The 27,988-nt window shown below is 55.0% G+C and overlaps 1 protein-coding gene across 1 annotated transcript; it reads right to left on the bottom strand.

Moving 5' to 3' along the window:
- Positions 1 to 385: 385 nt before the first annotated feature.
- DCAF8 (DDB1 and CUL4 associated factor 8) lies at positions 386 to 27,913 on the bottom strand. The gene is made up of 14 exons (XM_068921932.1): positions 27,736 to 27,913; positions 26,024 to 26,089; positions 15,621 to 15,705; positions 14,071 to 14,744; positions 13,035 to 13,175; positions 12,443 to 12,537; positions 10,591 to 10,701; positions 8,331 to 8,403; positions 7,366 to 7,423; positions 6,827 to 6,934; positions 6,190 to 6,320; positions 2,223 to 2,342; positions 1,800 to 1,916; positions 386 to 1,452 (listed from the first exon to the last, which is right to left on the bottom strand). Exons 3-14 carry the CDS (start codon positions 15,667 to 15,669, stop codon positions 1,339 to 1,341), a joined length of 1,791 nt encoding a protein of 596 aa, XP_068778033.1. The 5' UTR covers positions 15,670 to 15,705; positions 26,024 to 26,089; positions 27,736 to 27,913; the 3' UTR covers positions 386 to 1,338.
- Between the last annotated feature and the right edge of the window lie 75 nt (positions 27,914 to 27,988).

Genomic DNA, 27,988 nt, shown 5'->3' on the forward strand with positions numbered 1-27,988 from the left:
TGGAGGGTCGCGTGGCTCTGTAAAGGGGGGGGGGGGGCAACACATCTTGGGTGAAAACGCAGTAAAAAAGGGTAAAAGACAGCCAGGCAGTAACAGGAGGCGAGGACCTGGCGCAGGGTGCCTTGGGGACAGGCTGGCTCCAGGGAGGGTGGCAACAGCAGTGGGGGGACACAAGAGGTACAAACTCTGCCTGATGCCCGAGCGAGGAGCTTTTGGCCCCCGATGGGGGCTTCTGGGGGTCCCCATGTGGTCCCGGGCACCCAGCACAGCCCCGAGGGGGCCAAAAGCACCAGAGAGGGCACGCAGGGTAAAGCCGAGGCTCCCACCCCTGCCCAGGCACCGGCCCTTCGGCTCCCCCTGCCCGAAGCAGAGCCGCAGCCCTCCATGTCTCTCCATTGGTTTTTATTGCATTTATATATAATATATATTCAAACTTTTACAATAATTTTAACTTGATAACATCCAAGTTCGATTTGGTTTTTAATACATATAAAATTAGGCCTCTAACCAGTGATGGGGGGAGTCCTCGCCGCAGCTCCCAAAACAAGAGATTTCCTTAAAAGTAACAGAAAATTAAAGGACTTTCCTGTCTCCTCTCAGCTACGGCCGATGCCCCGTCCCCCGGCGGAGGGATGGGACATTGGAGGCGGGGAGGCTGGAGAAGGGGCAAACCAAGTGCAAATCACTGATATGTACAAACTAGACAAGCATCTCTCTGCAAACGCCCCCGTGGTGGGGAGGAAGGAGTGGACGTAGCCCTGCCGCTGGGGGCTGGCGGCGGCGGCGGCAGCCAGGCCGGGGTTCGCCGGAGCCCACAGGGAGAGGGGAAGCCCTGCAGAGGGCGAGGGCTTGCACCGGGGAAGGAGGGGGGAACGGGCCCAATTCCACCCCCAAAGAGCAGGAAAGCAAAGTGAGGAGCGGCCGCCTCGGAGAGGCGGGAAGTCAGCTCGAGCGGGCAGCAGCCTTGGGGGAAGGGGCAGAGGGAGCCATGCTCCCGCCGGGAAAATTAGTCCAAAAATCCCGCAGCCCTGTCCCCCAAATCCCTCCCCTCTCCACGCGGGTGCTGGGGAGGGAAGGGACCCCCAGGGCCGACACTCCGCGTGCCGCTCGCTCCAATCCCGCAGGTGCAATGCCTCTGGGCCCCCTCCCTGGCCTCCAAAGGGCTCCAGCCCTTTCCTCGAGGGTGGACCGGGCTTCCCTGGGGCAGCAGGGCTACGAGGATGGGGAGGGGAGGGGGCCTTAACATGTCAATAAAAAGCTCAAAAGTGTTAGTAGAGATTTTGGGGGGGGGGGGGGAAGGGGCTCCCGTCGCCCCAGCCCGGGGGCTCGGCGGCGGTCTCACGAAGGCATGCACTGCACCCGGTCCGGCCCCTCCTCCTCGTCGTCGGAGGTGTCGGAGGAGCTGGGAGACTCGTCCGAGTCGCCGTCCGGCGCCCCGGGCTCTCTTCGACGCTGCCCAGGGGAGAGGAAGGGGGATGAAGGGGACGGGAGATGCAGACCAGGCAGGGGACGGGGAGCACCCGGCACACACTCAGCACCCCTGGACAGGGGAGTACAGGGACGGGGCAGGGGCGTCAAAGGGCGACGGGACCATCACGACAGCCAAGCCGGGATGGAGCCCAAGCTGGTGCTCTCTGTGCCAGCACTGGTGCGCTGATCCAGGACAGTGTGCAGTGGGGGACCGAAGGTGACGAGGGGGACTGGGACAAAGCAGCAAGGGGGGCCGAGGGGTCCTTGCAAAGCGGCTTGGGGAGGAAGGGGGCCAGCCCCAGGGGCAGTGCCCACGGCCCCACACCTACCCGGTGATGGCGCCTCTGTCGGAGGTGGTGCATGAGGAACCAGAGCATGTGGCTGTCAAACATGTCCGTGTGGTGGAGACTGTCCTCATCCCGCTCCAGCTTGTTCTTCTTGATCACCTGTGACACAAGGGGCCAGATGTCAGAGAGCACCCGGTGCCTGCACGGGGGACGGCACGCGCGCAACGGACGCACCAGGGTGGTGAGGCTCTGCTGTGTAGAAGTTGAAGCCACAGAGCTGAAAATGCTCCCAGCCCAAACTGGGACACCTCGTAATGGTGGCGTCAGGGGGATTCAGCCCACAAACAGCCCCTGGAGCACGGAGAGTAGGTGGCTTTGGGAGAGGGCAGCTCCCTGAGCCGAGGGAACGCCCTGGATCCCTGCAGCCGTCTGGGGAGACGGGAGACTCGAGTGCTTGGGTCTCACCTCCTTTAGGCCAGCCAGCTCGGTGGGGTTCTCTGCCGTGGGCGCCCAGATCTTGACATCGTGGTCAAGGCCGCTGGTGGCCAGGACGGGGAGGTGAGGATGCGGCTCGAGGCAGTTCACCTGCAGCAGGACAGCGCTGTCAAGCAGGAGCTGGCTCTAGCAGGACTGAGAAGGAGGCCTGGGCACCATACGCCAGCTCCTGCAGGAACCTCAGGCATCTCCCAACACGGGGCTCAGGGGTACCAAGATGTGGCACGTGCAACGCAGCCACAAGAACCCCTGGCAAAGCTGAGGCTCTCCTTGCGGAAGAGGGAGACGGCACAGCCCTAAGCTCAGGTCAGGGGAGCAGAAGTGACTCTTTTAGACGCCGCCCCAGGGGTATTAATACTTCAGTGCAAGGAGAGATGCGGAGATGGAGCAATGCTGGGGTGCTTTCGCGGACTGCCACCCACTTGCACAGTGACACAAGGGACAGGAGTCACAGACCTGGCAAGGAGGGCAGACACGGCTCCGTGATGTGGGCAGCAGCACGGGGGGCACCAGCTCCGTGCGGGGAAAAATCGGGAGCTTCCCCACAGGCACCCACCCCGCGTCACCAGTCCCAGACAGGGAGGGCGCCTGTCTTCTCCCCCGGGCCGGCGCCAGCCACGATGGCGTCTCCACGCTCTAGATCTCAGGAATTAGGGCAGCAGCAGAGGCCTCGCTGGGAAACGCTACCCCCCGCAAGCAAAATGAAATGCAAACAGTTTGGTGAGCCCTGAATAATTCATGGGGCGCCTGAGTCCGGACTGGCAGGCGTTTGCTGAAAGCCCGGCACGTCCAGAGAGTCTAAAGCAGCAACAAAGAAAAGGAAACCTAAACCCCAGCAGCAAATATTTAACAGGAAAGTGGATTCACCCAGCGTTAACAGGGAGGGATTCACACCCCATGCAGCAAGTGCTAAAGCCCTGCTTTAGGCTTTCAGGGATGTCCCAAGCCTCATCCTGCCCTGGCACCCCAACCCGCAGCCCCACATCAGCCCCCCCGGGGTGCGGGATCTCAGCCGTTTGCTGGGGGTGGCAGTGCCAGAGGCCGCCAGGCGCTGGCACAGGGCCACCACAACGCAGACAAAAGGCGACTGTGGGGCCTGCGAACAGGCAGAGAAGTGGTGGCGCAGCTCACAGGAAAGGGAGATCACGGGATCGGCTTGGCTGGGCCTCCCGCGAGGCAGCGGCAGCACCCCCGGCATGTTTGAAAAGCTTCGGGCAGCAAGAGCCAAGCAGAGGCAGAGGCGAGGCAAGCGATGGCTGCTGCAGCCTCGCTTCGTGCCATCGGGAAGGCTGCTGGGAGTTGAGAAGCCCCGTACAGACAGCCAGGATATGACAGAGCCATTGCAACTACCCTCCCAGCTGCACTTGGACCCAACCACAGCAACCCTCCTGCTCAGGACCAGCCCTACATGGCAGCAGCCTCCGCAAGAGATGCTCTGCCAGGCAAAAATGTGAGGACTTGCCCCTCGACATCTCTGTAAGGTTCAGATCGGAGATCAGGCTCTGTCCCCTCACTGGGTAGGGAAGAGGGGAGAGACCTGCTCGTAGGGAGCCCCTGGGTACCCCGTGCTCACCTGCCCCAAGATTTTCACAGCTTTGTTACACATAGTGAGCGTCAGGGCAGGGACACAGAGGGCTGGACTGAGCGTGGTGTACAACTGAGCAGGGAAGCGGGGCTCTGTTGCTCTTCCCAGCTCCCTCTCCCCCCTATGACAAGAGCAGAAAGCAAGAGCAGCCAGACACCTGCCTTTCCCGTTCCTCATTACGCCTACCCAAAAAGGGAAGAAGCCAGCCGGCTGCAAACCTGACACCCACAGCCCGGGCACAGGGCCAGCCACGGTGCCTTCGCCCTCTCCGCCTGCTCAGGGCCTCGGGAGCCAACCTGCAGCAGGCTCGCCCGAAGGGCGGGTAGCCCCCAGGCTCTCCCCTGTGCAGTGCCAACAGTGTGTCCCTTCCCCTTCCAGCACCTGCATCCATCGGGGATGGGTAATCGAGCCACAGCACTGGCTCTGCAAAGTGTTACAGGGTCTGCACAGTTTCTGTGCAGGTCTCGTGCCATGGCAAAGCTCCATCCGAGGGCCCAGGGCACCGAGGATGCTGGGCAGTAACATCACTGCAAACCACAGGGCACCCGGCGCAGCAGATCACCTGCAGTCTCAGCCATGGTGCCAAGGTGGAGGTTTACAGGTTCGCTGTCCCTCTCCCGTGCATGCCCTGACAAGCCTCCAGCAGTCTGGCCACCAACAAAACAAGCGTTATGAGACCCAGAGGAGAAATGCCATCTGCCAGCATGGGATAGAGCACAGCAGCAAGGACAGAAATCTCCAAACACCCATGCTCCTGGTGGGAGAGGGACCCCAGGCCAGCATGTGGAACCACGTGTCTCCATGCCTGCTCCGTCTCTGAGCCCCGGGCAGCCACAAGGCCCGTAAAGGGGAGCTGAAACTCAGCATGGAGCATCCCCTGGCCAGCACAAGCCAGAGCAGAGGTAGCAGTCAGGTCCTGACTGGCTGCTATCGGCCCAGAGCCTGGGAAACCGAGTGCAGGGCTGACCCCAGAGCAGCTGTGGCCATTTCCTGGCTGTGACGCGGCGACAATGCAGCTGCAAACCCACCGGGGAGCAGTGCCCGAACCCAGCCCAGGAGCACACAGCTCCCAGAGTCCAGGCGGGAGCTCCAGGGCCTTTCTGGGGGAAGAGCAGGGCTGGAACAACTCTGCAAAGTCCATTTCTGCTCACGTGCTTCCTCCGCCGCTCAGCTCTTCCTAGATACAGCTTTAGTTAACCCTTGAGATGAGCCCATTCCCACAGACCAGCCCTCCTGGACGCTAGCAGACCCACGTGCTTCCCTACTAAGACATACGAACAAGTGAGCAAGCGGAAGGGTATGGCTGGGGCTGCTCCATCCTGGACACACAGCAGCACAGATGTCCCCATACCTCTGTACCTGTCCTTCAGTGACAAGCACCCAGCAGGCCGTTAACCCTAGCTTTTCCCCACCAATGTGATTTGGGATCAGCTGGCCAGCTGAGCCGAACCAATTTCCTCCAAGCACTGCACTGCTGCCTTTGGCTTGCCAACAGTGAGGCTGTAACCAGGGGACTTCTCCTTCAAGGCAGCTCAGGCAGGAGGCCAGAGCCGACATCTGACTTCACCCACCCAGCCGGGAGGATGCAGCACCGGACCCTGAGTGCATTGGTTTGAATCCCACTCCCTGCTGACGCAAGGCAAGTCACAGCCTGTCGCCCCAGACAAAGCGAGGAGAGAGACACTAAATCTACTGTCAGGCTACAAAGCACCATCGGAAGCACAGGGAACAGCACAGTCAGGCACAGGTTCTCCTTACACAACCCGAGAGGGTACGAGACAGGGCAGGAGTCACGGCTGGCCTGGAAGGAGGCCTAACAGCCACCCATCCACAAAGACACAGAGCCTGAGCAGGGTGGGGGCTCGCTTTGAACAGAGGCAATCTTTCATATCTCGTTTCTAGATAAAGGAGGAGGAGGACTTTGGCCCACAGCCTTCACCTTACCCTGCCCAGAGATTTCGACAGAGATTTCTTATTTCAGAAGCTGTTTAGGCCCCACCGCTCTTGCCAGCCTGCCTCAGTCCTCATCAGCTGCAAATCCCCAGGCCGAGGCATGGTCTTTGTCATCTCTCATGGAGAGGGAGCAGGAACCAGGTTTTGTGCTGAGCACCCCAAACAGGAGCAAAACCTCAAGAGAACCATGCTTGGCTTTCGTTAGAAACTCAAATGGACACGGCAAATTGGCAGAGGTGCATGGCTTCAGCTAAGATCAGAAAATAAACCCCCAGCTCAGTGCCAAACGCAGTCCAGATAACGAAGCAAAGCAAGTTAACGCAACCATTGCTATGAGTGTGTTGCACCAGGAGCTGCTCAGCAGCGGAATCTGGTGCAGCCGTGGCAGCAGAAACTCACCACTCCTCCCTTGTCGCCCTCCATGAACTGCACGATCTGGCAGGACGATTTCTCCCACAGGAAGATGTGGCCACAGTCACTGCCGCTCACCACAAACTCACTTTTCGGGCCATAAAAATTGACGCCTTTCACTGAAAGGAGAGAAACAACCAGCCTGAGGCCATCAGGAGCCGGGCAGTGCTCCCTGCCATGAATTTGCTTCCTGCCTGGCAGCAAGCGAGTTTCCAAGGTTACCAGAGTGGATCTCTTCCGTCCCCAGACATATAATAGCTCATTCTCTGCAAGCCCAAGAGTTTGTGTTAAGAGTCTTTGAGAGGACGACGAAACAGTTGATGCTGCAGAAATAAACTAAAGGCAGGCAATTATTCTTCCGGGTTGCTCTGGGGACAGCCCCCCAAATCCAGCCTGCCCCAAAGCCTCATCAAGGGCAAAAAGAGGGAGAAGCTGCCCTCTGCAGCCCCACCAAGGCAGCAAGTTCAGCCTCTCCTGCCACCAGGAAAGGTGACATAGAGGTGGGATGGTTTAACGGTGACCTGGGGACAGCCTCCAGGCCCAGCTTCTGCTCTGCTCCCCAAAGAGGGAGGATACAGCCTGCCAAAAGGACTGCACGTGATGCTCGTTCCCAGCTGGTCCTTACCAGTGGCATTATTGCGATGTCCCTTGTATCTCTTGATATACTCCGCTCCGTCACTGTGAGAGGAGTTGAAGAGATAAATGTCTTCATCGTTGTAGCTGGCCAAGAGCTCTGGCATAAGACAAAAGAGACAGGCAGAGGGGCATTAATACCAAGTATGTGGAGATGATCTTTCCACTAGGGCCAGGCTTGGTGTGCTACAACACAGGCAGCCAGAGCCTCAAGTGCTTGGATGCCCATGGCCAGCAGAAAGCACCTTGAGCACAGTTAGATCCCTAGTGTTTTCCCAGGCCAGGACGGCTCCGTTTCACAGTGACTCAGCCCAGGCTACATATGATCCTCGACTCATCCACCAGCCGCCCAGATCGGAGCTGCAGCCCATGCTCAGTCGCATAGCGGTTGCTGCACATTCCTCGTGTGTGCGGTGGCCTCTCCACCCCCCGGGCTGGAATTTCCTTTGCAGATTTCCGGCAGGCTCAAGACGCTGTAACGTCAGGGTACGTCCCCCAGCCTGACAGCAGCGGGGTGAGGGGGTTACTCACCTGACCCATCGTGGCTGTACACGAGACAGGTGATGTTAGCTTTGGACTCGCTGTTTACCTAGGGAAACCACAGACAGCTCTGATCCCATCTCCTCCTCCCTCAAAGGCCTTGACCCACAGCGTACCAATACACCTACGCTGACCATGTGCTACTTGGGAGAGCTCAGGGTGTGAGTTACTGTTTTGCAATGACTTTAAAGCCAGGCCATAAAAGCAATGTGCCTTCCTAAGCCAAGATGGCACTTTATAGATGCTGGAAGATCAGGGTCAAAAAAGAAAAAAAAAAAAGAAAAAAAAAGGAAAAAAAAAGAAAACAGAAAAAGAAAAAAAGGCTAGGCAGTTTGTTCAGCTTCTTTACATGTTTTCCAGGCAGGAAGCCTGTGAGAGACTTGGCCAGCAAGCATTCCTCGGCCTCTCCTAAACAAGGCTCCCAAGGGAAATCTTTGCAGATCTGTGCAGTAAGGTTTGCCGAGGCCCCATTTTAGGCTCTCTTGCTTTGCTAGGAATGAGAAGCGCTGCCCGCGCAAGTCCAACTAGGGGAACTGGGCGAAGGCCAGCTTCACTGGCGAGGCCTGGCACGGGCAGCATCGCTGCTGGCGGGAGACCCCTTTTGTGTGTCAGTCACCCTGCAGCAGAAGCAGTTCCTCCCCAGCAGCTGCGTGTCTCCCCCCAGGGTCTGCCCACCCTGAGCCAGGCTCAGCTCTTGCTCGTTGCCAACACGTAGGAAATCGGCACACAAGCCACACTGTTGAGGCAGGGCTGCTGTCCGCCCACCCAGGCGGGCAAACAGGAGGCTGACGTCCACCGCTGGATGTCCTCTGCTGAGCCACCCACCTACGAGCTATCCCACACCACAGCTACACAGCTATGCAGCCCCTTCAGGCTGCCTACGAGGAGGACCCCCTCCCCCCCCACCCCAAACCCAGCCTGTCTGCTCTGATACACCGTGAGAGCGAGCTACTTACCAAATGGTGAGGGCAGAACTTCTTTAGCACACCATTGTTTTCATTCTCATCTATTTTTCGCTGGTCATAAATCCTGGGGGAAGGATGGCAGGAGTTTGACGTTCACTTAAGACACAAGCAATGCTTTTACACAGCTCAGATGCACTGGAGGCAAGTGTTCCCCAACCTCTCCAGGCGAGAGAGGCAGGGAGAGGGGCAACAGCAGCTGTCTCAGACCACAGAGACTCCACATTAAACCCAACTCAGAAATCAAGACCTGCCTGTGACACTGGCTGGAGGCTCCAGCCCTCGCCAAGGGATCGGCAGAGTTGCAAGTGGCCTGGACTAACAGAAATCTCAGCCAAAGCAGCTTACTGTCACCTCCTATTATGCTGGAACTATTGTTCGGTGGCTTGTGACAATGTTGAAGTCGGCCTGTGTACGGGCCACGACCTGCATTCGGGGCTCCGCATCAGACCAGAGGCTGCTCTCAAAGGGGGATGTTGACTGCCATCTCGCTTGTCCCTTTGCTGGGCTTGGGCTCCTCAGGGTCCAAGAGCACAGTTAACCTCCCTGAGCCTCACTGATGTGGCAAGTCCATCAGGAGCTGCCCAGTGCCCAGAGCAGGCCCGGCTCTGCCCAAATTGCAGAGCAGAGAGCAGGAAGCCAGCCAGAGTGGAAGTGGGAGAGGAGGAAAATGGATCAGAGAAAGGCAACAGGCAGATAGAGAGACAGCAGCAGCAGCAGCGAACAGGAACGAGGGGAGACTGCGTTGGGAGAAATGATCCTGGACCTCTCTGAAAGCTACTGACCTAGCAAAGTGCCAACGCTGCTATTTGTGAGCAGTCTCTGCAGAGCCCATGTGTTACATGTTTCCACACCCAGCACTCCAGGAGATGCTGCCTGTATGCCAGACACCCGTGTGGCTAACGCTCCAGGGAGCTGACGCTGCTCAAGGAATATCAGCAGTGGGGCTGCAGGGTTCCTGAGCTCTCCAAAGAGCAGCCCCCACGCATCCTCAGGGAGCCAAACAACAGCCTCGGCTCTGCTCAGTCTCAGGAAGCTGAAAAGCATCCGAGTCCACTGGCTCTAGTCAAAAACCCCTTGATTCTGGCTGCCAGCACACCTAGGTACAGAGCTCAGCACCCCTTCCTGAAAGTCTCCTGACCAAGGGCAAGTCAGCCCAGGCTTGAGAGCACTGGTGAGCGAAAGCTCAGGATCACACACTGAGCTAGTTACTCTGAGCAGGATCCAAGGGTGGGCAAATCAGCTCAGTTAATTGCAGGTGCCTGTGTTGGAGATGCTCACTGCGGATGTGTGAACCTATTGCACGATTCATCTCTGCCTAAAATAGACGCCAGATGAGCTGCACCTTCAAACCCATCAGCTTTAGGGGGCATCTGCACTGATGTAAGGAGCCAGGAGCCAGTCACATGGAGACAGCCAGGTCCAACACAGGAGGTTACTACCCTGAACATTTTGAAGGCCACAGAGGGGAGAGACCGTAGAAGCTAAAGGCAGGAAGGAAAGAAAAACACAGTTTTAAGCTAACATGTGATGAGAGGTAGATGCCACATGGGATGAAGGAGCTTCATTCACTGTGCCTAGAACTCTGCAGAGGGAATAATCTCTAGCTGCAGGGATTAGCGAGGAGGCTAGCACTGGAGGCAGAAGAGGAGAGACCGGCAGCGTAGGTCTGCATGACAGACAACAGGTCGCATACGCAGACCCACAGCTCCACGGACATGGGAGGAATCAGCGCTACAAGGGCTTGACGACACAGTTTTGGAGGAGCTTTTGATTAAGCAAGTTCAGAAAGATTTTAACTCATATGGAGAGGGAAAGGAGGTGGGCTTGCACTTGCCATGTAAGGAGCTCAGTCCTCTGAAGCTAAGATCCTGCCTGAGCTTAATCTCATCTCTGATGCACATCAGACACTACCTGCTGGTTGGGGACCAAGAGAAGATTTCTCAGAAGCTCATTAAGAGAATAGCTAGTTCCTGAAGGAAGGATCTCCCAGCCTCAAGGCAGTCTGGATAGTGGATCACAAGGCTAAAGCACAAAGTATCAAAATCCTTCTCTGTTAATCTCACTTGTCTTAATGCTACTTATGGGAGAACGGTCTTCTCAGGTATTATTGATTGAAGCCACAGGTGTTTCTCGGGGGGGGGAGGGAGGGGACATGGGAGGTTTCAGAGCTCTCTGGGGCACTGACTGAGCCCCTGAGGGGATGTTCAAGTCCATTTTGAGGGCTCAGTCCAGGCCCCCAACACAGACTCACCTCACAAACTGATCTCTGCCTCCCACAGCAAACTGGTAGGTGTTGGCTGGGTTCACGTAGATGGTATACAGACCCACTTTCTTCTCTTTTTCCTTTGTCACAACCAGTTTCCTTTAAGAGATGAGGAATAATAACAACAACAACAAAAAAAACCACCTCGAATTCAAAACAGGGTCCAGATGGGAAATGCAGGAGCTCTGCGAGTCTCTTACTCATTCCCAAGAAAAAAAAGAAAAAAAAAATCTGCTTCCAAATTGAAGCAAGCACATGCTCCGTCTACAAATCAAATAACGCAGAGTGAAATCATTCTCTGGTGTTTTCATCCAAAATGTCTGAAGAGTTTCACTGCTCAAACCCAAGTCTGATGGAGCTGGACAGTTAGCAGCAAGGGCAGAACCAGATCAGCTCTGAAGCAGAAACACCCTGCTCTTATTTTTCCCCATCCATCTCCCCATAATAAGGCCCAGATTTAACGAAATCTGGCACACACTATCTCCCCTCCCCCAAGAATCTAGGCTCAATATTTAGGCTTTGTAGACATGAATACAAACTGAGGCAGCATCCTCAAGAAGGAGCAGCAAGCTCAAAAGCTTGTCTTTATTCTAATTATACCATTCTGCTTAATGAAAGATGGGAGCTGCCTACAGTCTGCCTGCAAGCCCTGCCTCCAGAGTGGTTTCACATTCGTATGGTGACAATTCCCTGTGAGCATCAAACCCAAACAGCAGTGCGGATCTCCAGGAAGATGAGGGAAGAGGAGCAACAGAGCCACTCCAACTTACTGACCGACAAATTCCTTTCCAAATGGACCCAGCAAATAAAGGAGCAGGGGGAGGATGAAGATTAAACACTATTGTTTTGAAACGCCCCAGCAGTTTTTGTCCTGGTTATGAAACAGATGGTTTTAAGGTTGCAGACCAAAGCATTTGCACATACAAATAAAACCAAACCACCAGGAGACTGAAGCTCTGAAGCCCTCAGTTTTAAGTAGGATCATCTTCAAAACAATATTCCGCTGTACTGGAAAAGTACAATGATACCAAAACCAGACGTCTGTTTTAATACCCGACGTGGATTTATTTTGGAAGCTTGTCAGAAATGACAGATCTCTCTGAGATACGGGTTAAGATGCAGCACACAAAACCCGGCTGCTCGCTAATTATTGTTTTTCAATTAACTACAATGGTGTTCATGCAACGAGAGCCAGGCAAACTACAGGCTCCAAGTTCCTGCCAGTATGGAGAGATTTAAGTGCTGTAATTAATCAGCCACTTTGCTCCACAGAACGTGAGCAGGTCTCTGAGCATTTTACATCTGGAAAAGTCAAGGCCTCTGGGTGAGGTGGTGGAGGCATGCACTGCCTTTGGGATGCGGAAATCGGTGCTGGACTGGCAGCCTTCGGCAACTGCCACAGTTAAGTACACGCGCACATGTACAGGGACACGGGCCTGCAACACAGGTTTTATTTTTAATGTCCTATTCAAATAGGGCCTAAAGGGTCCAATCCCAGTGCAGGATGGAGGGTTCAAATACGCTATCTAATTAAAAAGGCTCATATCCATATCCTCCTGCTAGATGGCTAAGGACTAGACCAGCCACCTGGCAGCTCTGTGGTCTGACCTTGCCCCACGCACCTCATGGAAGATAATGCAATTTAACAGCCAAAAAAATATCTGTTTTCCTGCTTTACGGCTGTCAGACGAGCATGGGCCAAGGTGACCGCAGAGGCACGCGTGGGACACTCAGCCCCACGTAGCTGAGTGCAGCCCACTCACAGGAGAGCAGGGACCCCAGGTCTCCCCTCCACAGGTTTCCCAATTCTCACAGCAGAAGCGGATAGAGAAATACTCACGAGGCAGGTCGGTCTTGTCTCAGATCAATGGTGAAGACTACAGCATCTTCACCTGCTGATAGGAAAGTGCATGGAGAATCCGGTTCTAGGGCCAGCTGGAAGATAAATACTCGGGCATTGGTTCCCTTTTTACCTAACAAGGTGGATAAGACCCCTTTCTCCCAGCAGACCGTTAGCAATTAAGAGGAGCCAAACTCTCTATATCCAGCACCCAGTAAGAGCAGTGTGATTATAACACTACTCTGGAGGACAGAGACACCCTGCTCATTATGCGTTAGCCTTGTCCAAGGGCAAACACCTTCCTCCCTGTCCCCAAGGGTTACTGACCAAGAGGAACACGTCCTCATCTCTCACAGGACAGATTACACCACCTCAGCAACAAAATAATTACAAAGGAGCATTTAAGAACTGGTCCCTCCACGGATGCCCCTCCTTTGCCCAATAGAGAGGAGCCCAAGGGACAACGGAGAGAGCACTTCTGCCTTCAGTGCTTCTGGCAGTAACGTCCAGCATGTGAGCTAGGACAGCCCCTGGGCATTACCGCGCTCCCCAGCTCCTATCTGCCTCTGTCCAGAAGCCGGTTTGGGCTCACCTTGTGCGAAGCTCCTTTGTGCTGTGCCACGCGCTTGGTGTTTTTGCAGCACTGGGTGGCGGAGAGCTCGGCTACTCGGACCTGGCCGTCCCGAGCACACATGGCTAGAGTGGAGTCGCCGCTGTTGGGAAGGAACTTAGCCTAGAAGAGAGTAAACGGGGGGGACTGCTTTCAAAGCCAAGGCACATGCTTGTGCACGTGTGTAAGGAAATGAGTGGGTAAAACAGGACACAGATCAAGGACAGTGCCCTGGACAGATGTGTCATCCTCCCCTCCTGAATCCCAACAGCTGAGAGAGACAAGTCCTGGACACATGCAGGGCTCAGATCTGCAGACAGCGATCACAAAGCCCGTGGTCCACAGGATGAGTCAACTGAGCCATTATCCCAGCTCCTTCTGGTTAGCCTGAAGAGAGGCAGGACCCTCACGGAGATGCTGGCAATGCCAGAGTGCCTCCAAGCACAGCCTGGGACACATTCACTGGCAGCAGAGGCTGTGCAGGACCGAGCCTGGCCGGCCAGGCCCCCTCTGGCGGTCGCAGAAGGGCCGTACTGCCCACAAACAGCGCTGTGCACCCTGGTACAGCACACCCTCCTCCAAACATGGCTCCTGCCCCACGGCTTCTCCCAAACACGTCATCCCACCAGAGTCTGAAGACCAGCAGTGACCAGAGCTCAGAGTCAGGGAAGCTCTCAGCAAAGAGGTGGCAGCGTGGGAAGGAGACATTATGTTCATCTGCCATCCTTGGCCAGAGGACCTTGAGACAGCAGCTTTTAGGGCACTCAAGGGAGTTTTGATGGTTATTTACCACCGCATGGCTGTTGGACTCTTCCAGCCTGCCCTTAGCTTTAAAAACATCCTTCCTGCCCTGCATAGCACCATTCAGTGGCAATTATGTGCTCTTAGAACAGGTAAGCGCCCACTGCATGGGGCATTACCCCTATCCCCAGAAGATCGGGGCATGACACAGTCAGCTGAGTCCTCCAGCATCTCTGACCCTCTGAGGACCGTCCCCACACACCTGCCCCCTCCTCACCTGGAAGACGTTGCTCTTATGGCCGCTCTCAAACTCCAGCACCGGCTGCCTCCTGACCCAGTCCCACACCACCACTTTGAGGTCATCACTGCCACTGGCCAGCCACGTGCCACGCTGGTTAAAGTGCAGGGTATTGACGCAGCCCGTGTGGCCCTCGAGGCCATGCTGGAGGCGGAAGCGTTGCACAAAGACCCTTGCCCCACAGGCCTCATAGACAAAGCGGGAGCTGGAGCCCAGCTCCCTTTCCCGGAGGGCATGGACTGCCTGCCAGCGGGGCTGGGGCAGTGCCGTGGTCTCCGAGGACACCCAGTCCTCCAGAGCCTGCTCATCATCGGAGGAGTCTTGATCGTGGTTGGCACGTTTGCGCTGGGCGCGGCGGTGGGACCGCTGCTCCTCCTCTTCGTCCTCCTCCTCTTCCTCCTCCGAGTGCGACCGGTCATGGGCCCGATTCTCCTCATTTATGGAGTAGTGGCCCGTGTCATCCATGCTGTCAGAGTCCTTCTCTTCCCCCGAGCTCTCTGTGTCTGTGTCCCGGCTCTCTGTGCTGGTGCGGTTGGGCCCCACGTCATCTCCTGTGAGGCTCAAGCTGAGGTCGGAGGCCTCCACTTCAATACCAGAGGAGGTTTCTCGGCCTTCCTCAGCTGACATCTCCTCTGGGCTGCTGGACAAACTGCCTGCACGGCACAGACGACACAGGGAATTCCCCACTAAGAAATCCCACACACTCAGAAATCCAGAGGTCTCCCCAGCCTCCCACCTACTGCTTCTCCTTCTCTCTATGGATGAGCTTTAACCCCTTCCACACCACCAATGGGCAGAGGTGTGAGCTCTGCTGTAAACAGGCCCAAACTGAGCCCCTGATCCCACTGCTCCATCCCCTGCGCAAAGGTGTTGTCAAATCTCTGCTCCTAAACATGAGCAAGCATGCTACACAACTCATAAGGGCTCCAAGGCCTAGCCTTGTCCCTTTGCAGTGGGAATGGGGCTCCCTTTTGCTCTGGGTAGCACAAATGATTCCCCTGATCATCTGACCGCTGCTCAGGACCAAGTGTCAGCTCGGACCTTGAGTTTCTCCACATGTCCTCTCTTTCCAGTACAATCCAGGCATTGTTGCTGGCTTTAAAAGCCATTCAGGAGCAGGCCAGAGGGGACATGGGCCAAGATCCAGTCACTGGGATCCACCACCGCTGTATTGGGACCAGCATTTGGTTCCCTTCTTGGATCAAGCGCAACAACAAAGTGAAAACAGATACTGGCATGGGGATAAGACGAGGATCCAGGCACCTTTTTCCCCTCCACCAGCTCCCTCAAACACTCACTGGTTTGATTAGTGCTAGTGAACAGCTCTGTGTAAAGTGCTTTACTTGGCAGATGTAGCCTTTTTTGATATTCCCTGGAAAGGTTCAATACATCTGCTACACAAAGCCACCCTGAGGATGTCTTTCTTGGACAAATACCTGCACCTGGTTGCTTTGCATGCACCCAAGCTATGAGGCAAACACAGCCCTGAGAAAGCACTAAGCACAGGAGGTCTCTGCCGGCACCCTTACCATTCACTATGTCCGTCTTGCTGTCCATGCTGCTCCCTTTATCCGACATCTTGTTTTCTTGTGCGTTCACCCTGAATGCAAGAGACTGAGAAGACAGAAGTTGGAGCAGATCTGGTATAGTTAGCCTGCAGAGGCTCGGACATGACCGCCTGCCCTCGTGTCGGTGGAATGGCGCATGCCCGCGGCTTCGCAGGCTGACCTAGAGAGATCATTGCTTTCTAGCAAGAATCAATGGAGGAAGTGATGTGCACGTGGATACAGGCTGCCATGCCAGCATGCCAAGGAACAGCGCTTGATCTGCACACAAGGGAGAGTCACGTGCATGACATCAAAAGCTCACCGGCTGTTAGCAAGGACAGAGTGAACGGGACTGTGCCGTGGCCTTCACCGAGGCACGGTCTCTGGGTAATTGCCACGGCTGCTAATCGCTGTCTGCCTTCTGGGGGCGTCAGCTCCTGCTGCAGAAGTGCAGCTATTCGAGGGCAGGCAGGTAACATTTACACGCAAACATGCTGTGGTTCAGACTCTCTCTTACTCCAGAGGATCCCAAGCACTCCGTGAACTAGGGAGGAGGTTCACTCTGCTGGCCACCTCGGGGACAACATGCAGTGAGCAGCATCCCAACACAGCCAGCCCTGGGCTGCAAAGCACCTCGGAGTTATGGCTGATCCCTACTATCAAGCAGCCGCTCTAAATCCCAGAGAACAAATCCTTGCCTCTGCCCTCACCAGGCTACGTTTGTTACTTAAATTCCTCTCGAGTTTCCAATTTACTAAGATGTTGTCAACTTAACAGGCAAGCAGATTTGTGACTCAACACGTTTCACGTCTTGCAGAGCATTCCTGTCTGCGAGATTGCTCCAGTTCCCAATACCTGCCTCTGATTCCCACCTGCCACCCTGTCTCCACTTCGCCTCTCTCGTAAGACAGAAAGCGCTCATTTTCTAACTCTTGATCCTCAGCTATGCTCAAAGGAATGACGAGTTATTGACTTTAGCTTGGCAGTAATTGCTATACCAAGACAGCTGCATAAAATACGTCCGTAACTGAGGAGTACGTACTTCACCCTGGGGAGGGCAGGGGGAGGCAGAAGTGGAAACAGAGCTCAGATCTGAAATGCAGATGAGGAAAGGTAGCTTGGGAATGCAGCAAGTAGCAATATCGAGAAACTTCTTGGCACCTGCAGACTGTAGGCAGCTAGTTAAAAGCTGTTCAAGAGGTTTTTTTAACCCCAGCGACAGATTTTTAAACACCTTCCCACACACAAAATCCTCCCAGCCTCCTGGCACCATCAAGGGACTGTTTTCCTACATGCCACAGACAGGACATCCTCACTGGATGTCCAGCCACTCCACTCTGCCTTGCTTGCTCCCGAGGAGACCAAGCTTGGACCTTTGGGACCCACTTTTTCCCTCTGCCTCCTCCCAGGGAGCAGGGCAAGCTCCGACAGCAGAGCTAAGTTACAAAGTTGGGAGCTGCCTGCCATTTGCAATTGTTACAGGGTGTTTTAGTAATTCCTCATGAGCACATGGAAAAATAAAAGATGGGAGCAATCAGGCTCTAGTGTTTTCGGCTCCAAGCCATTTCATAGCCCTCATTTTAGGGATCTGGCTGTCTCGGGGTGGGAGGTGCAGGCTGGAGCATCAGTGATGACCCCACTGCATCTGTGACATACAGGCGGGGACAACTTCCAAGGACAACCCTGCTCTCCTGTACACCAGTCACCAGCCACATTGGCTGCTGGTCAGTCCATGTTGGGGAACCGAGAGTTAAAACCAGCTCAAGCTATTTCCAGAGAGGACAAGTTTCTGTGCGAAGCGGCTAGAGGTAGCGGTTCAGTATTGATCTTCCCACCCAGGAATCAACAACTAAAAGCAACATTTCAAAGCCGACGGGCATGTTTCATCTCAATATCACACAGTTAGGCCACAAGACTCTCTTCCATTCCTGGGCTGATCCAAAGCAGCCCCAACTCCTCCCCCTACCCTGTGCAGAGCAATCCCTCCCATGCTGCGGAGGACGTTGCTGTTACGGCTCCACTCTGTGCTCGCAGCTTCACACAGCTCCCGCGGAGCCACCGCCTGGGAAACGCGGCGGCCTCCTTACCCTCAGGCCGCAGGACCTGCGAGGATCCTGGTGACCCATCGCTGCTTCCTGCATGCTAGCAGGTGCAGAGGGGTTGGTGGGAGCGCCAGCGCCAGTTTGCCAGCAAAGTTACTTTGCCGAACTGAGACACACAAGGCAAACATGTCGGAGTCACGAGCAGCAGAGGTTTTGCCAAGGTGGAGGAAAAAATAACATTTTATTTACGCTTTGCTAGTTCTTTACTTTCCTTCTATTTTTAGTCAGACTTTTTCATACTTGGGTTTTAGCTGCTTGCTCCCTATTTACACAAGGGGAAGAGCTGCAGCCAGAACATCATTAACTCCAGTTACAACAAATAATCCAGATATTAAACCTTGCTAGATCAGGAATTAACACCAGCTTCAGCCCTAAACAGCCGAAGAAGGCAAAAGGCTTTGACCAAACCGTGTTTAATCATTTACAGTCCAAGACAAAGCGTGACTCCTGTCTAAGAAATAAGTGTTTTAGGAGGCAGGCTTGGCTTGTCCTCGGTTTTATGCAACGTAGCATTATCGAAAACTTGAGCAGCTCTTCCTCTTTGCAGCCCAGCAGCTGTGCTAGGAACTGACATTTTGTGTCACTGGGAAGATTTATAAAATATTTTGGCCATGAGCATTTCATGCTGATCCCACCTGCTATTTGAAGGCCGTTGCTAGCGTCCCTGAAACAAACAGGACTCCACGCAGAAGGGAGGCCAAACCGACTTCGTAAGCAGTCCACTAAAGACGAAGTGGGGATTTAGCACTGGTGATTTATGTGCCGATCCTAAAGCAGGCAACCTGCAGGTATCAGTTTGGGGTGATCAAGCAAAGGCTACGCTGCTGGCACACACACAGCATCTCCGGATGAGTTTCAGAAATGATCGAGGAAGGCTCAGGCAGCTGGCATCAGCCAGCTGAACTGTGATAAAGGCTTTTGTTCTTAAAATGTGAGGGTTTGTTTTTACAGTTCAAGCTCAGTTCACGCAACCAAAAACACCAACAAGCTTTACAGAACTGCAGTCATTAAATTAATAAGAGTAGTAGCAAAGAAAAAAGAAAATCAATGTTTTCCGTAGCTTCAATTGTACCTATTCCCCAGCTAATGCTGACAGTGTGATTCAACAGCCCATACAAAGTTACTGTGCAAAGATCTTTCAAACCACTAATACCATGGAGAGGGGGCGAGGAAAGAGCTAAAAAGCAAAGGCTCGTCTTAGGAGACGAGATCCAGGCCGGGTGTAACCCTGAACCTCAGCCCTTCTCTCCCATGGCCAAAACTCACAGGATCGCTCATTTATACCAGCAGTTAGAAGTGAGGCCTTCTCTCCACTGCTCCCACCAGCTCTCTCGGCACGTGAAAGCTTCACACTGACAGTGGGGTGGGGAGAAGAGTGGGTGTTCACCTCCTGGAAAACACAAAGGCTCAGACCTACGAGCAGATTACTCACAGCCGATTCGGGGGTGATTCGAGCTTGCTCAGCCAGTGCGTTTGCTTGGCACTCTCCTCGGGGTGTCTTGCACCCGCCATGGGCCGGGGGAACGGCACAGACAGCGCGCTCCCACGCTCGGCCCGGCCTCAGCTCCACAGGCCGGCACGCGCGGGATGCCTCGGCTTACGGTCACACCCTGGAGGAAGTTGAGGCACCTTCAGGGCTAAGAGGAATGGACAGAATTTCTCCGAGCGATCTTTTTGACAGCGGAACAAACTATTTCCCCCCATTCACCAAAGCAGCAGTAGTATTTCAGGCAGCTGGTAAATGAAATCGGAGGGACCACTCTCCCTGACATCCAGGAGACAGAGAGCTTGGGAGCCACCTCTCATGCCACATTCAACAGTTCTTTGGATCGACAGCTTCAGGGACCTCCAGTCAAGGCTCCTCCAATGCTCGGGATTGGAGAGGGCCACTTTTCTGTGCAGATAGGGCTGGACAGGTCTCGGCTGATGCCCCAACCATGCACGAGTCTCCTGGTTCACAGGAGCTGTTTGCACATAAGCAGACCCAGTTAGGAACTGGGATACGACTGGCAGAGCCAGAAGGGACAAGATTATATTTAATTTACTTTCCTAAACTTCACCGATTTCAAGGCAACTGTCTCTCGTAAGGTGCCTATCACGCGGGATGACTAAGGAACAGACTCAAAACACTGCAATGCTCAGCTCTGACTTTTGAGTGGGACTACAGTTAACGCTTAACTCCCCGCTGCTTGAGTAATTAGGAGATCAGAAAGTCTGTCAACAGCTTGACTTTCACTCCACCAGATGATTACACCTTTGAAGCCTGGCAGTTGCAACTATTTTGCCTTCAGAGGCATTAATCCAAAGGGTTGGGAGAGTCTTAGCAGGTACAAAAGAAACCTAGGTTTGGACTTTGCTCCTTGGCAGTCATTTCCCTCTGCCAAATTACCTATTCAGCTCTGTCATTAACACCATTTCATGGCAGCCTTTTCACGAAGGTGAGGAACAAGAAACTCACTTTCAGAGAAAAGGAATCCATTACTAAATAATTAGTCTGACTTCATGTCTCATCCACCCACACCAGAGGACTATAACCTAGCTAGGAAATAAGAAAGCAAATAGAAAAAACACCCTTAGCTGCCTACAAGGAACTGATGTTAGGGAAGGACTGCTCCCTCTGGCAGCACTCGGAGACATTGCAGAGAGGAAAACATTGTAGTCCTCAGCCCTCTTTTACCCCCCAGGGAGCACTGCACAAGCCTGTATCAGCGGATTTGTACTTATCATCGATATTGGGAGTGGGTTGGACTCTCTCCTCCTACAACTCTGTGTCAGCTGCCCCAAATCATCTATCAGCTCTCCTCGCACCCGGGTAAAGCTATTAACTTGGCAGGGAGATTAAAGCGCGCTTAGACTGGCAGCTCCGCTGTGTTCGGTACAGAGTGGAGCATGCCATCAGCGCTCGGCAGCTCAGAGACAAAACAGTAGTACGTAGGCAAGGAGGAACCAGCCCAAACTTTTAAAGAGGGCACCAAGCCCTCTTCAAGTACCTGTTAGCACAAAGAAGCCACTTCTCCATGGCACAGAGCTGCCCCGAAGCCACGTGCGCCTGCGGGGAGAACGTGGGCTAGTTCCACGTTCAGAGATCAAGCCCAGGAGGTACAGAGATGGCCCAAGAGACAGGCAAAACAGCCAGACAGCCTACGGCAGGACTGTCCAACCTCATTCACCACGCTAGGATGAAGCCTCGTAGCTCATTGATTCAAAGTGTTATCTATCACAGTCCTTCCTGCCCCAAAAGCCAGATGTGATGCCCCAGAAATGCTGGCCTGACAAAGCAAGTCCGGTCTTCGGGGCTGCAGGGATAAAACACACCCAACTGTGGCATTCCCACTTCTCCAGGAGTGAATGAGGGGATCACAGCTATGGCTCGACCAAGTCTTTGTGCAACAGCTGGCAGCAGGCTCCAGCTCAGCACAGACCAGATGAATTTCTCCATCCAGCTGACTGCACATGCTCAGGGACAGGGAGTATTTGGGAAACTTTGCAGTTGTCTTGGGAAGCCACACGGCAGACAGTCCACGCTGCTGCCCTGATCCTTGTCACCCCACAAGGAAAAGATGCTTTCCAATGCCTTTTCTTCACCCCTTCTAATTAAGGCCTGCAGAATGACTTCTAAATCACAGCAATCAACCACACAAGACCCCACAGCATTTATCCTGTTCCCCACTCCAATGGCCATGGAAACTTTCAGCTGCCATGCACCACAGAGGGGATGGAGGAGAAATTCCTGGTGCAGCTCCCTTCCCAGGGAAAGGAGATGGTTCCGCCATCGCACACAGAGTTCGGAAGTGCACAATCCCCCTCTGCTGAAGGGGGAAACCATGAGAGTCAGGGCTGGAAGCGATCAGAGCTCTTTGCATACATGCTACCAAGGTAAGGGCTACAAGGAGAGGATCAAGGAGGCATAGAGGGAAAGCAGAGAGCTGCAACCTTCCAAAGGCCTGGGAAGGAAACATTCACGTCCACAAGCAGGAGCCAAAGCTCAGCATATTAGCAAGACCAAGAGCAGTTAAGTCAATACACTGGGGGGGGGGGGGGGGAGGGGGGGGTTTAAACCCAGTTCACTCCTGCTGAATAGCCAGGTTAAAAGCCCATCCTTTCAGGGTACAGTTGCATGCTGTTCTGAATCATTTGCCAATTAATTAGGAATTGCTAAAACTAATGGCTGGCTGGGACACACTGGTGTTTGTTCCAGACCATGAGAGTCTGATTTACTCTAAAGATCAACTTAGGGCAAACAAAGAGACTCTAGACCCAGGGACAGAAAGTGGCCAGGCCAGGCTTTACAGATGTCTTGGCAACCCTCAACTAACTGGCAATCAAGTAACCAGTGTTAAGAAGCTTGTGAAAACAGACCCACAGGAAGAAAGGGACATTACCCAGAGGTCAGATCAGCACAGGGAGAGCCCAGTGGGTATAGACATAACCAGATCTCTCATTGGCAAAGGCTCTTCACACCCTGGGCAGCGCGGCCGGGCTGGCAGACGCAGCGAGGAGCAGGGTGCTGCAGCAGAACCACGGTTTTACCAGCTTGGGAGAGACACAGGGCTGCTGGGACAGCCAGTATGGCTATACTGGAAACACAGACAGGGCTGAAGGTATCGCTTCCACCTCCCCAAACTATGGTGCATTGTTTGAGGGAAGCAATAAGACACCACTTGGTCTGATCTGGAGGGAGCTGGAATACAGTCAGCCCTGCAGAAAGCCCTGAGCCATGAAATGGATCATTATCTCTGACTCGGGCCCAGGACCGAGAGATTTTAGTCTGTCACCAAGCCACAAGCTCCATGTCAGGTCTCCCTCCAAAGACAGCAACGCTTCAGGGTGCTCAACTAGCCCATGATCAGAGCCAGCAAATCTAGCCCGGTTCGAGGGAACTGTTTAGACGCAATCCCAAGAGTTGAGGGAGCTGACATTTAGCTTATGCAATTCCCTGTAGTCAACATCTGGACAGGATCATCACTGTTAAGTTTCACATGCTCAAAGCCTGAGTCTCCAACACCCTTGCAAGAACCCTAAAAATATCCCTCTGCATGCCTTCTGGGTGCCTGCTCAGCCAGCAGGATGGAGCTGCGAGGCACTGCCTAGACACTACAGCCTCCTCCCCCCACGCAGCTCCCAGGACAGAATTGGCCTCGGCCAGCAGAGCAAGCACCTGGGGCTCAGCATCCTGTGCGTATCGCCCACCGACACAGTGGTGTCGCAGGCAGGCGGCTCACAGCCTGCTTCTGCCTCCCAGCAGCTCGTAGACCACTGCTGTGCCAGTAGGGTGAGTCACCCTTCTTGCCTCTCCAAGCCCTGCTGCCTCCAAAACAGTGCAACATTGGTTAGCGATTCAAACAGAAAAGCCCTCAAGCCATGTTGCCCCAAGCCATGTTGCTACAGACCACACTGACTCTGGATGCGGTACCAGAGCCCATGTGCCCCAAAGATCGCAGAAACCAACGACGGAGGAACGCGCTGGTTCCCCCCAATCCCTTCTCATCCAGACCCTTTGCAAGCTCCAGGCAACACAACCATCATTCACCTCCTAAAGCCGCAAGACACAGACAGATGACAAACAGAGAACGATGAGGCCTGGTCTACAGCAAGGAAAAATCTCGCTTCCCAGCTACTGCCGTGACCATCAGTGCCGCTGCCTGCCTTCCTCTGTCACGCACTAGCACAGTCAACAGGACTTCACTTCCAACTCGCAACAGCAGCTGTGCTCTGAGCAACAAATATCTTGTAGATGGTTTTTCAGAGATGATAATTGGGCATTTATTGGATTAATCCTGAATGCAGTGCTCGGCACAGCTCCTTCAGGCCTGTACGCAGGCCATGCTGCAATGTTCAAACCTCTTGGAGGCCCAAACCAAGATGCTTTCACGCGAAACAGGGCTACAAACTATCCCTGGAGAGAAGCATGTCTTGTCACAAACAACTGGGGACTGGAACTATTCCTAGCTCTGCTGCAAATTCTCCTGGGCCCCTCACACACCTCCTCTGTTCACAGCTGGGGCCAGATGATGCCTCCCAGGTTGCTGAGGGGATCAACCCACAAACACATCTGCAAGGAGGAATCACCCAGTTCAAGATATGTGCAGGAAGGAATACTGCTACTTTTACCTCTAACTTTTAAAAGCTGACTGGACACAGGACACATTCCCTGCTCCGCTGCGAAGCCAGCAAAGTCCAGCTCTTCATCACGCTCTCGTTATCTTCCAAGATCTGCTATCCGCTCCTGCTCTGACACTTTGCACCTCTCCGCAGCACACATAAAACTCAATAACACCTACCACAGCTTTGCCAACCAAGCCACTTTATGGCTGGAAACCTGATGTTTACAGCTGTTTAGTCCCTGAATAATCTGTCATTAAAATATTTACATAGCTATATAAACACTCTAATAGCCAGGCCCTGCTGGCGTGCAGCGACCAGGCCACATTTGGGCTATGTAAAGCAAGAGCAATAGGGAGCAAAATGAGACAAAAGCAGTATTGCACAGTGTCAGGTGCTTTTTCAACCTACTGAGAGCCCCTCACCTTTACTTCCAGCTCCCTTGTCATGCTGGGAGACCCATATGGCCCTTGGTTGTGGCCTTGTGTCTCTATTAACGCCGGATCCTTCCTGCACATGTGTCACACTGGGCTCGTTTGAGCCTCTTCTATTTAAGGAAAGTTTTCTCATCAGACCTGGACTATGGCAACCTCATTTGTAGTTTCCAGCTCCAGAGGAGCCTTTCCTCTCCCCTGAGAAGTTGTCAGATAGTTTAAACCCTCAGTTAAATCTTCAACAACTAACAGCTTTCCCCCCACATGCCCCTTACAGTGGGAGGCGCTAGACTGTGACTCAGGGAACTTGGCTTCTCCACCTCTGGTTTGCCAAGACTTGGAAAATTCACCTCACCTCCCTATGCCTTGAAATTTGCTGATGGAAAGAGTTCTGGAGAGCTTTGGTTAATTAGAAAGCTGACAGGGAGCCTGACAGGTCCTAACGATTACACTAATTAAGAAGCTTCCCACCTGCAATTAAATGGCTATCCAAATTCCCGTCCCTCCCCCAGTTCAGAGCATCCTTAGCAGGCTACTGACACACCAATGTCCACATTATCTCTTTGAGGGACACAGCATCCACCACTCAGCTATTGCTTTTCATAAACGTCCCACAGCAAAGCTCTGGCCCAGACACAACAGCCTGTGACACATGGCTCTGCCTCCTCTACAAACTCCTCAGCAGTCGGCGGGACACAGACAGGGAGATGCCACCCGATTTAACTGGCGCATCGCAGAGAGAAACCCAAGCTACTCGGACACCTTGTGGCACAGTCTGAGTAGTTCATCTCACTGAGAAAAGCCCTACACAGAAATAAGGGACAGCATGAACCCACGCAAAGTGCAGACAGGGCCTAATTGACTGTGGTTAATGGGTGCCATCCTGGATACCTCAGCCCGCAGCATTTCCCCTTTCCCCGTCCAGTTACTACAGGGATGGAGGCTCCCAACGCACCCAGCTCCTCAATGGGTCGGGTCAGGGGTGTCTGTGCTGTGCCCCCAGGAGGCAGGGACACAGCTCACAGCTACCTGGAGAGAGGAAACAACAGGGCTCAGGGAGGAGGAAGAGGGAACAGGACCCAAATGCAGTGTGGCATAGCGCTCCCAAGGACGAGGACACTGTGGCCAGAAGGTGAGGAGCATGAGAATCAACAGAAAGCACTTTAAACGTGAATGAGTGAACAGCACAAGGAGCCTGGGGAACTCATTGCCATGAGATACCACTGCCAACACAAATAATTCAGCATTGCAAAAAGAGTTCAACACAGATACAACCCAAAACTCCACCTCTGCAGCACAGAGGAAGGCAGGAAGGAAGGAAGCTATGCAAGCACTACCGCCATAGCGTATAAAACTAAACAGCAGAAGTTCCCTGTCGGAAATTGCCTCCAAACACCCTTGGGGAGTTTTGGTGCTCGCAAACACAAGTTGGAGCTGTAGGCCCAGAGCAGATCAACAACTCTGCTCTTAGGGGTCAAGCTAAGACCCCACGTGCAAAGTCAGCCACAGCAGCCCAGCCATGGTGTTAAGGCTTGGCGATCAGCAGCACGCGCCTCCATCTTCCCCAGGGCACGCATCTCCAGTAAGAGCCTATCTTCCAGTATACAGCCTTAACTAGGAGAGAGCGCAAACTGCCACCAGCAAGGAGGTGGTGCTTCCCCAACGCGGTCACCAGTTGCTCGTTGTTACAGAGGACGCCTGGAGCCGTTTGCTCCCATGCTGCGGGGATCTGGCGCAGCCAACTCACCTGTCTGCAGTGTGGTGGTGTCGCAGGCAGCGAGAGCCAAGGCCGGGGCTGGAGGTTCGCTGGCAACTGACAGAAACGACAGGTTAAAGCCCAGAAGCGCCAGGCCCAGCTGCTCTTGCCCCCTGCCAGCCTTGGTGGGGGAACCTGATCCCTGGGACCCCTTCCGGGACTGCGATTCCCCAGGGACAACAGGGACCAGCCCCAGAAAGGAGGGACAAAAAAAAGGCTCCCAACATCCCAGGAATCTGCCACAGGGGCTCTGACGCCACAGGGGTGGCAAGGTTTGAACTGGAAGGCAGGGCAGGAAGGAGCCTCTGAGCTCCCCCTGAGGGGCTAGGGGACACAGGAGGTAATAAGGGTTAGTTTGGGGGCAGAGCCCCCCAGTACCCTCCTAAGGAACTGTGACACCATGGTGGGAACACAGACCAGCCCTGGAGGCAGAAGGGACCTCCCAATGTCCCCCAAAGGATGACAATACCACGGGGGCAACAGGGACCAGCCCTGGGGAAGAAAGGGCCCCCACAATACCCCCCCTCCAAGGGGCAACACCACCACAGGGGCAACAGGGACCAGCTCCAGGAGTGAAAAGGACCCTCCAAGACCCCTACCAAGGGGCAACAACAGCATGGGGGCAACAGGAACCTGCCCTGGGGGAAGAAGGGATCTTCCCCCAGCGCCCCTCCCAACGAACGTCAACACCACGGGGATATCAGGGACCAGCTCTAGAGGCAGAACGGACCTCTCCAACATCCCTCTAAAGGGCAAATTACCAAGAGGGCAACAGAGACCAGTCCTGGGGCAAAACAGACCTCCCCCATGCGTCCCACAAAGGGCGGTTGAACAGGGGAGGAGCAGGGTCCAGCCCTGGGGGCAGAAGGGACCTTCCCGATGTCCCCCCAAGAAGCAATTCACTAGCAGGGCAACAGAGAGCAGCCTTCGGGCAGAAGGAATCTCCCCAGGATCCCCCTGCAAAGGGCAATTCACTGGGGGAGGGCAGCAGAGACTAGCCCTGGGGGCAGAAAGGGCCCCCCCAATGTCCCCCCACAGGGGGGCAACACCAGGGGGGCAGCAGGGAGCAGCCCTGGGGACAACAGGGACCCCCCAACGTCCTCCCCACAGGGTGACAACACCAGGGGGGCAGCAGGGAGCAGCCCTGGGGGCAGAAGGGCCCCCCCAATGTCCCCTCCACAGGGGGGCAACACCAGGGGGGCTGCAGGGAGCAGCCCTGGGGGCAGAAGGGCCCCCCCAATGTCCCCCCACAAGGGGGCAACACCAGGGGGGCTCCAGGGAGCAGCCCTGGGGGCAGAAGGGCCCCCCCAATGTCCCCCCACAGGGTGACAACACCAGGGGGGCTGCAGGGAGCAGCCCTGGGGGCAGAAGGGCCCCCCCAATGTCCCCCCACAGGGTGACAACACCAGGGGGGCAACAGGGAGCAGCCCTGGGGACAACAGGGACCCCCTAACTCCCCCCGGGAACAGTGACACCAGCACCCACCCAAGGCCGCCCCCCCGGCCAGCCCAGGGGTGCCCCCAGCCCGCCCCGCCCCGAGCAGGCCCCTCCCCCGCCTAGGCCCCGCCCCCGGGCCCGCCCCGCCGGGCGGAGCCGGCTCCCGCCGCCGGGCCCGAGGGAGGGGGGGAGGGGCTTTGCCGCCGCCGCCGCCAAGGCCGGGTGAGGGGGAGAGGGTTGAGGGAGGGAGGAGGCCCCGCACCGACCCGACTCCCGGCAGCTCCAGGCCGTCGCTCAGGCGCGGGCCCCGCGGCCCCGGGCTGCTCCTCCGCCACCGGCTCCGGGCCCAGCCGCCGCCATCTTAGTGCGCCGCCTCCGCGGGACGCTTTACGGCGCCGCGGCGGGCTTTACGGCAACGGCCGCGGTGCGACACCGCGCGACACCGCCGCCCCGCCCCGCCCCCAGGGTTGCCATGGCAGCGGCCCCCCCCCGGCCGTGTTATTGTAGGGTCGCCCCGTG

Source organism: Struthio camelus, chromosome 30 (genome assembly GCF_040807025.1).
Source record: "Struthio camelus isolate bStrCam1 chromosome 30, bStrCam1.hap1, whole genome shotgun sequence".
Classification (NCBI taxonomy): domain Eukaryota; kingdom Metazoa; phylum Chordata; class Aves; order Struthioniformes; family Struthionidae; genus Struthio; species Struthio camelus.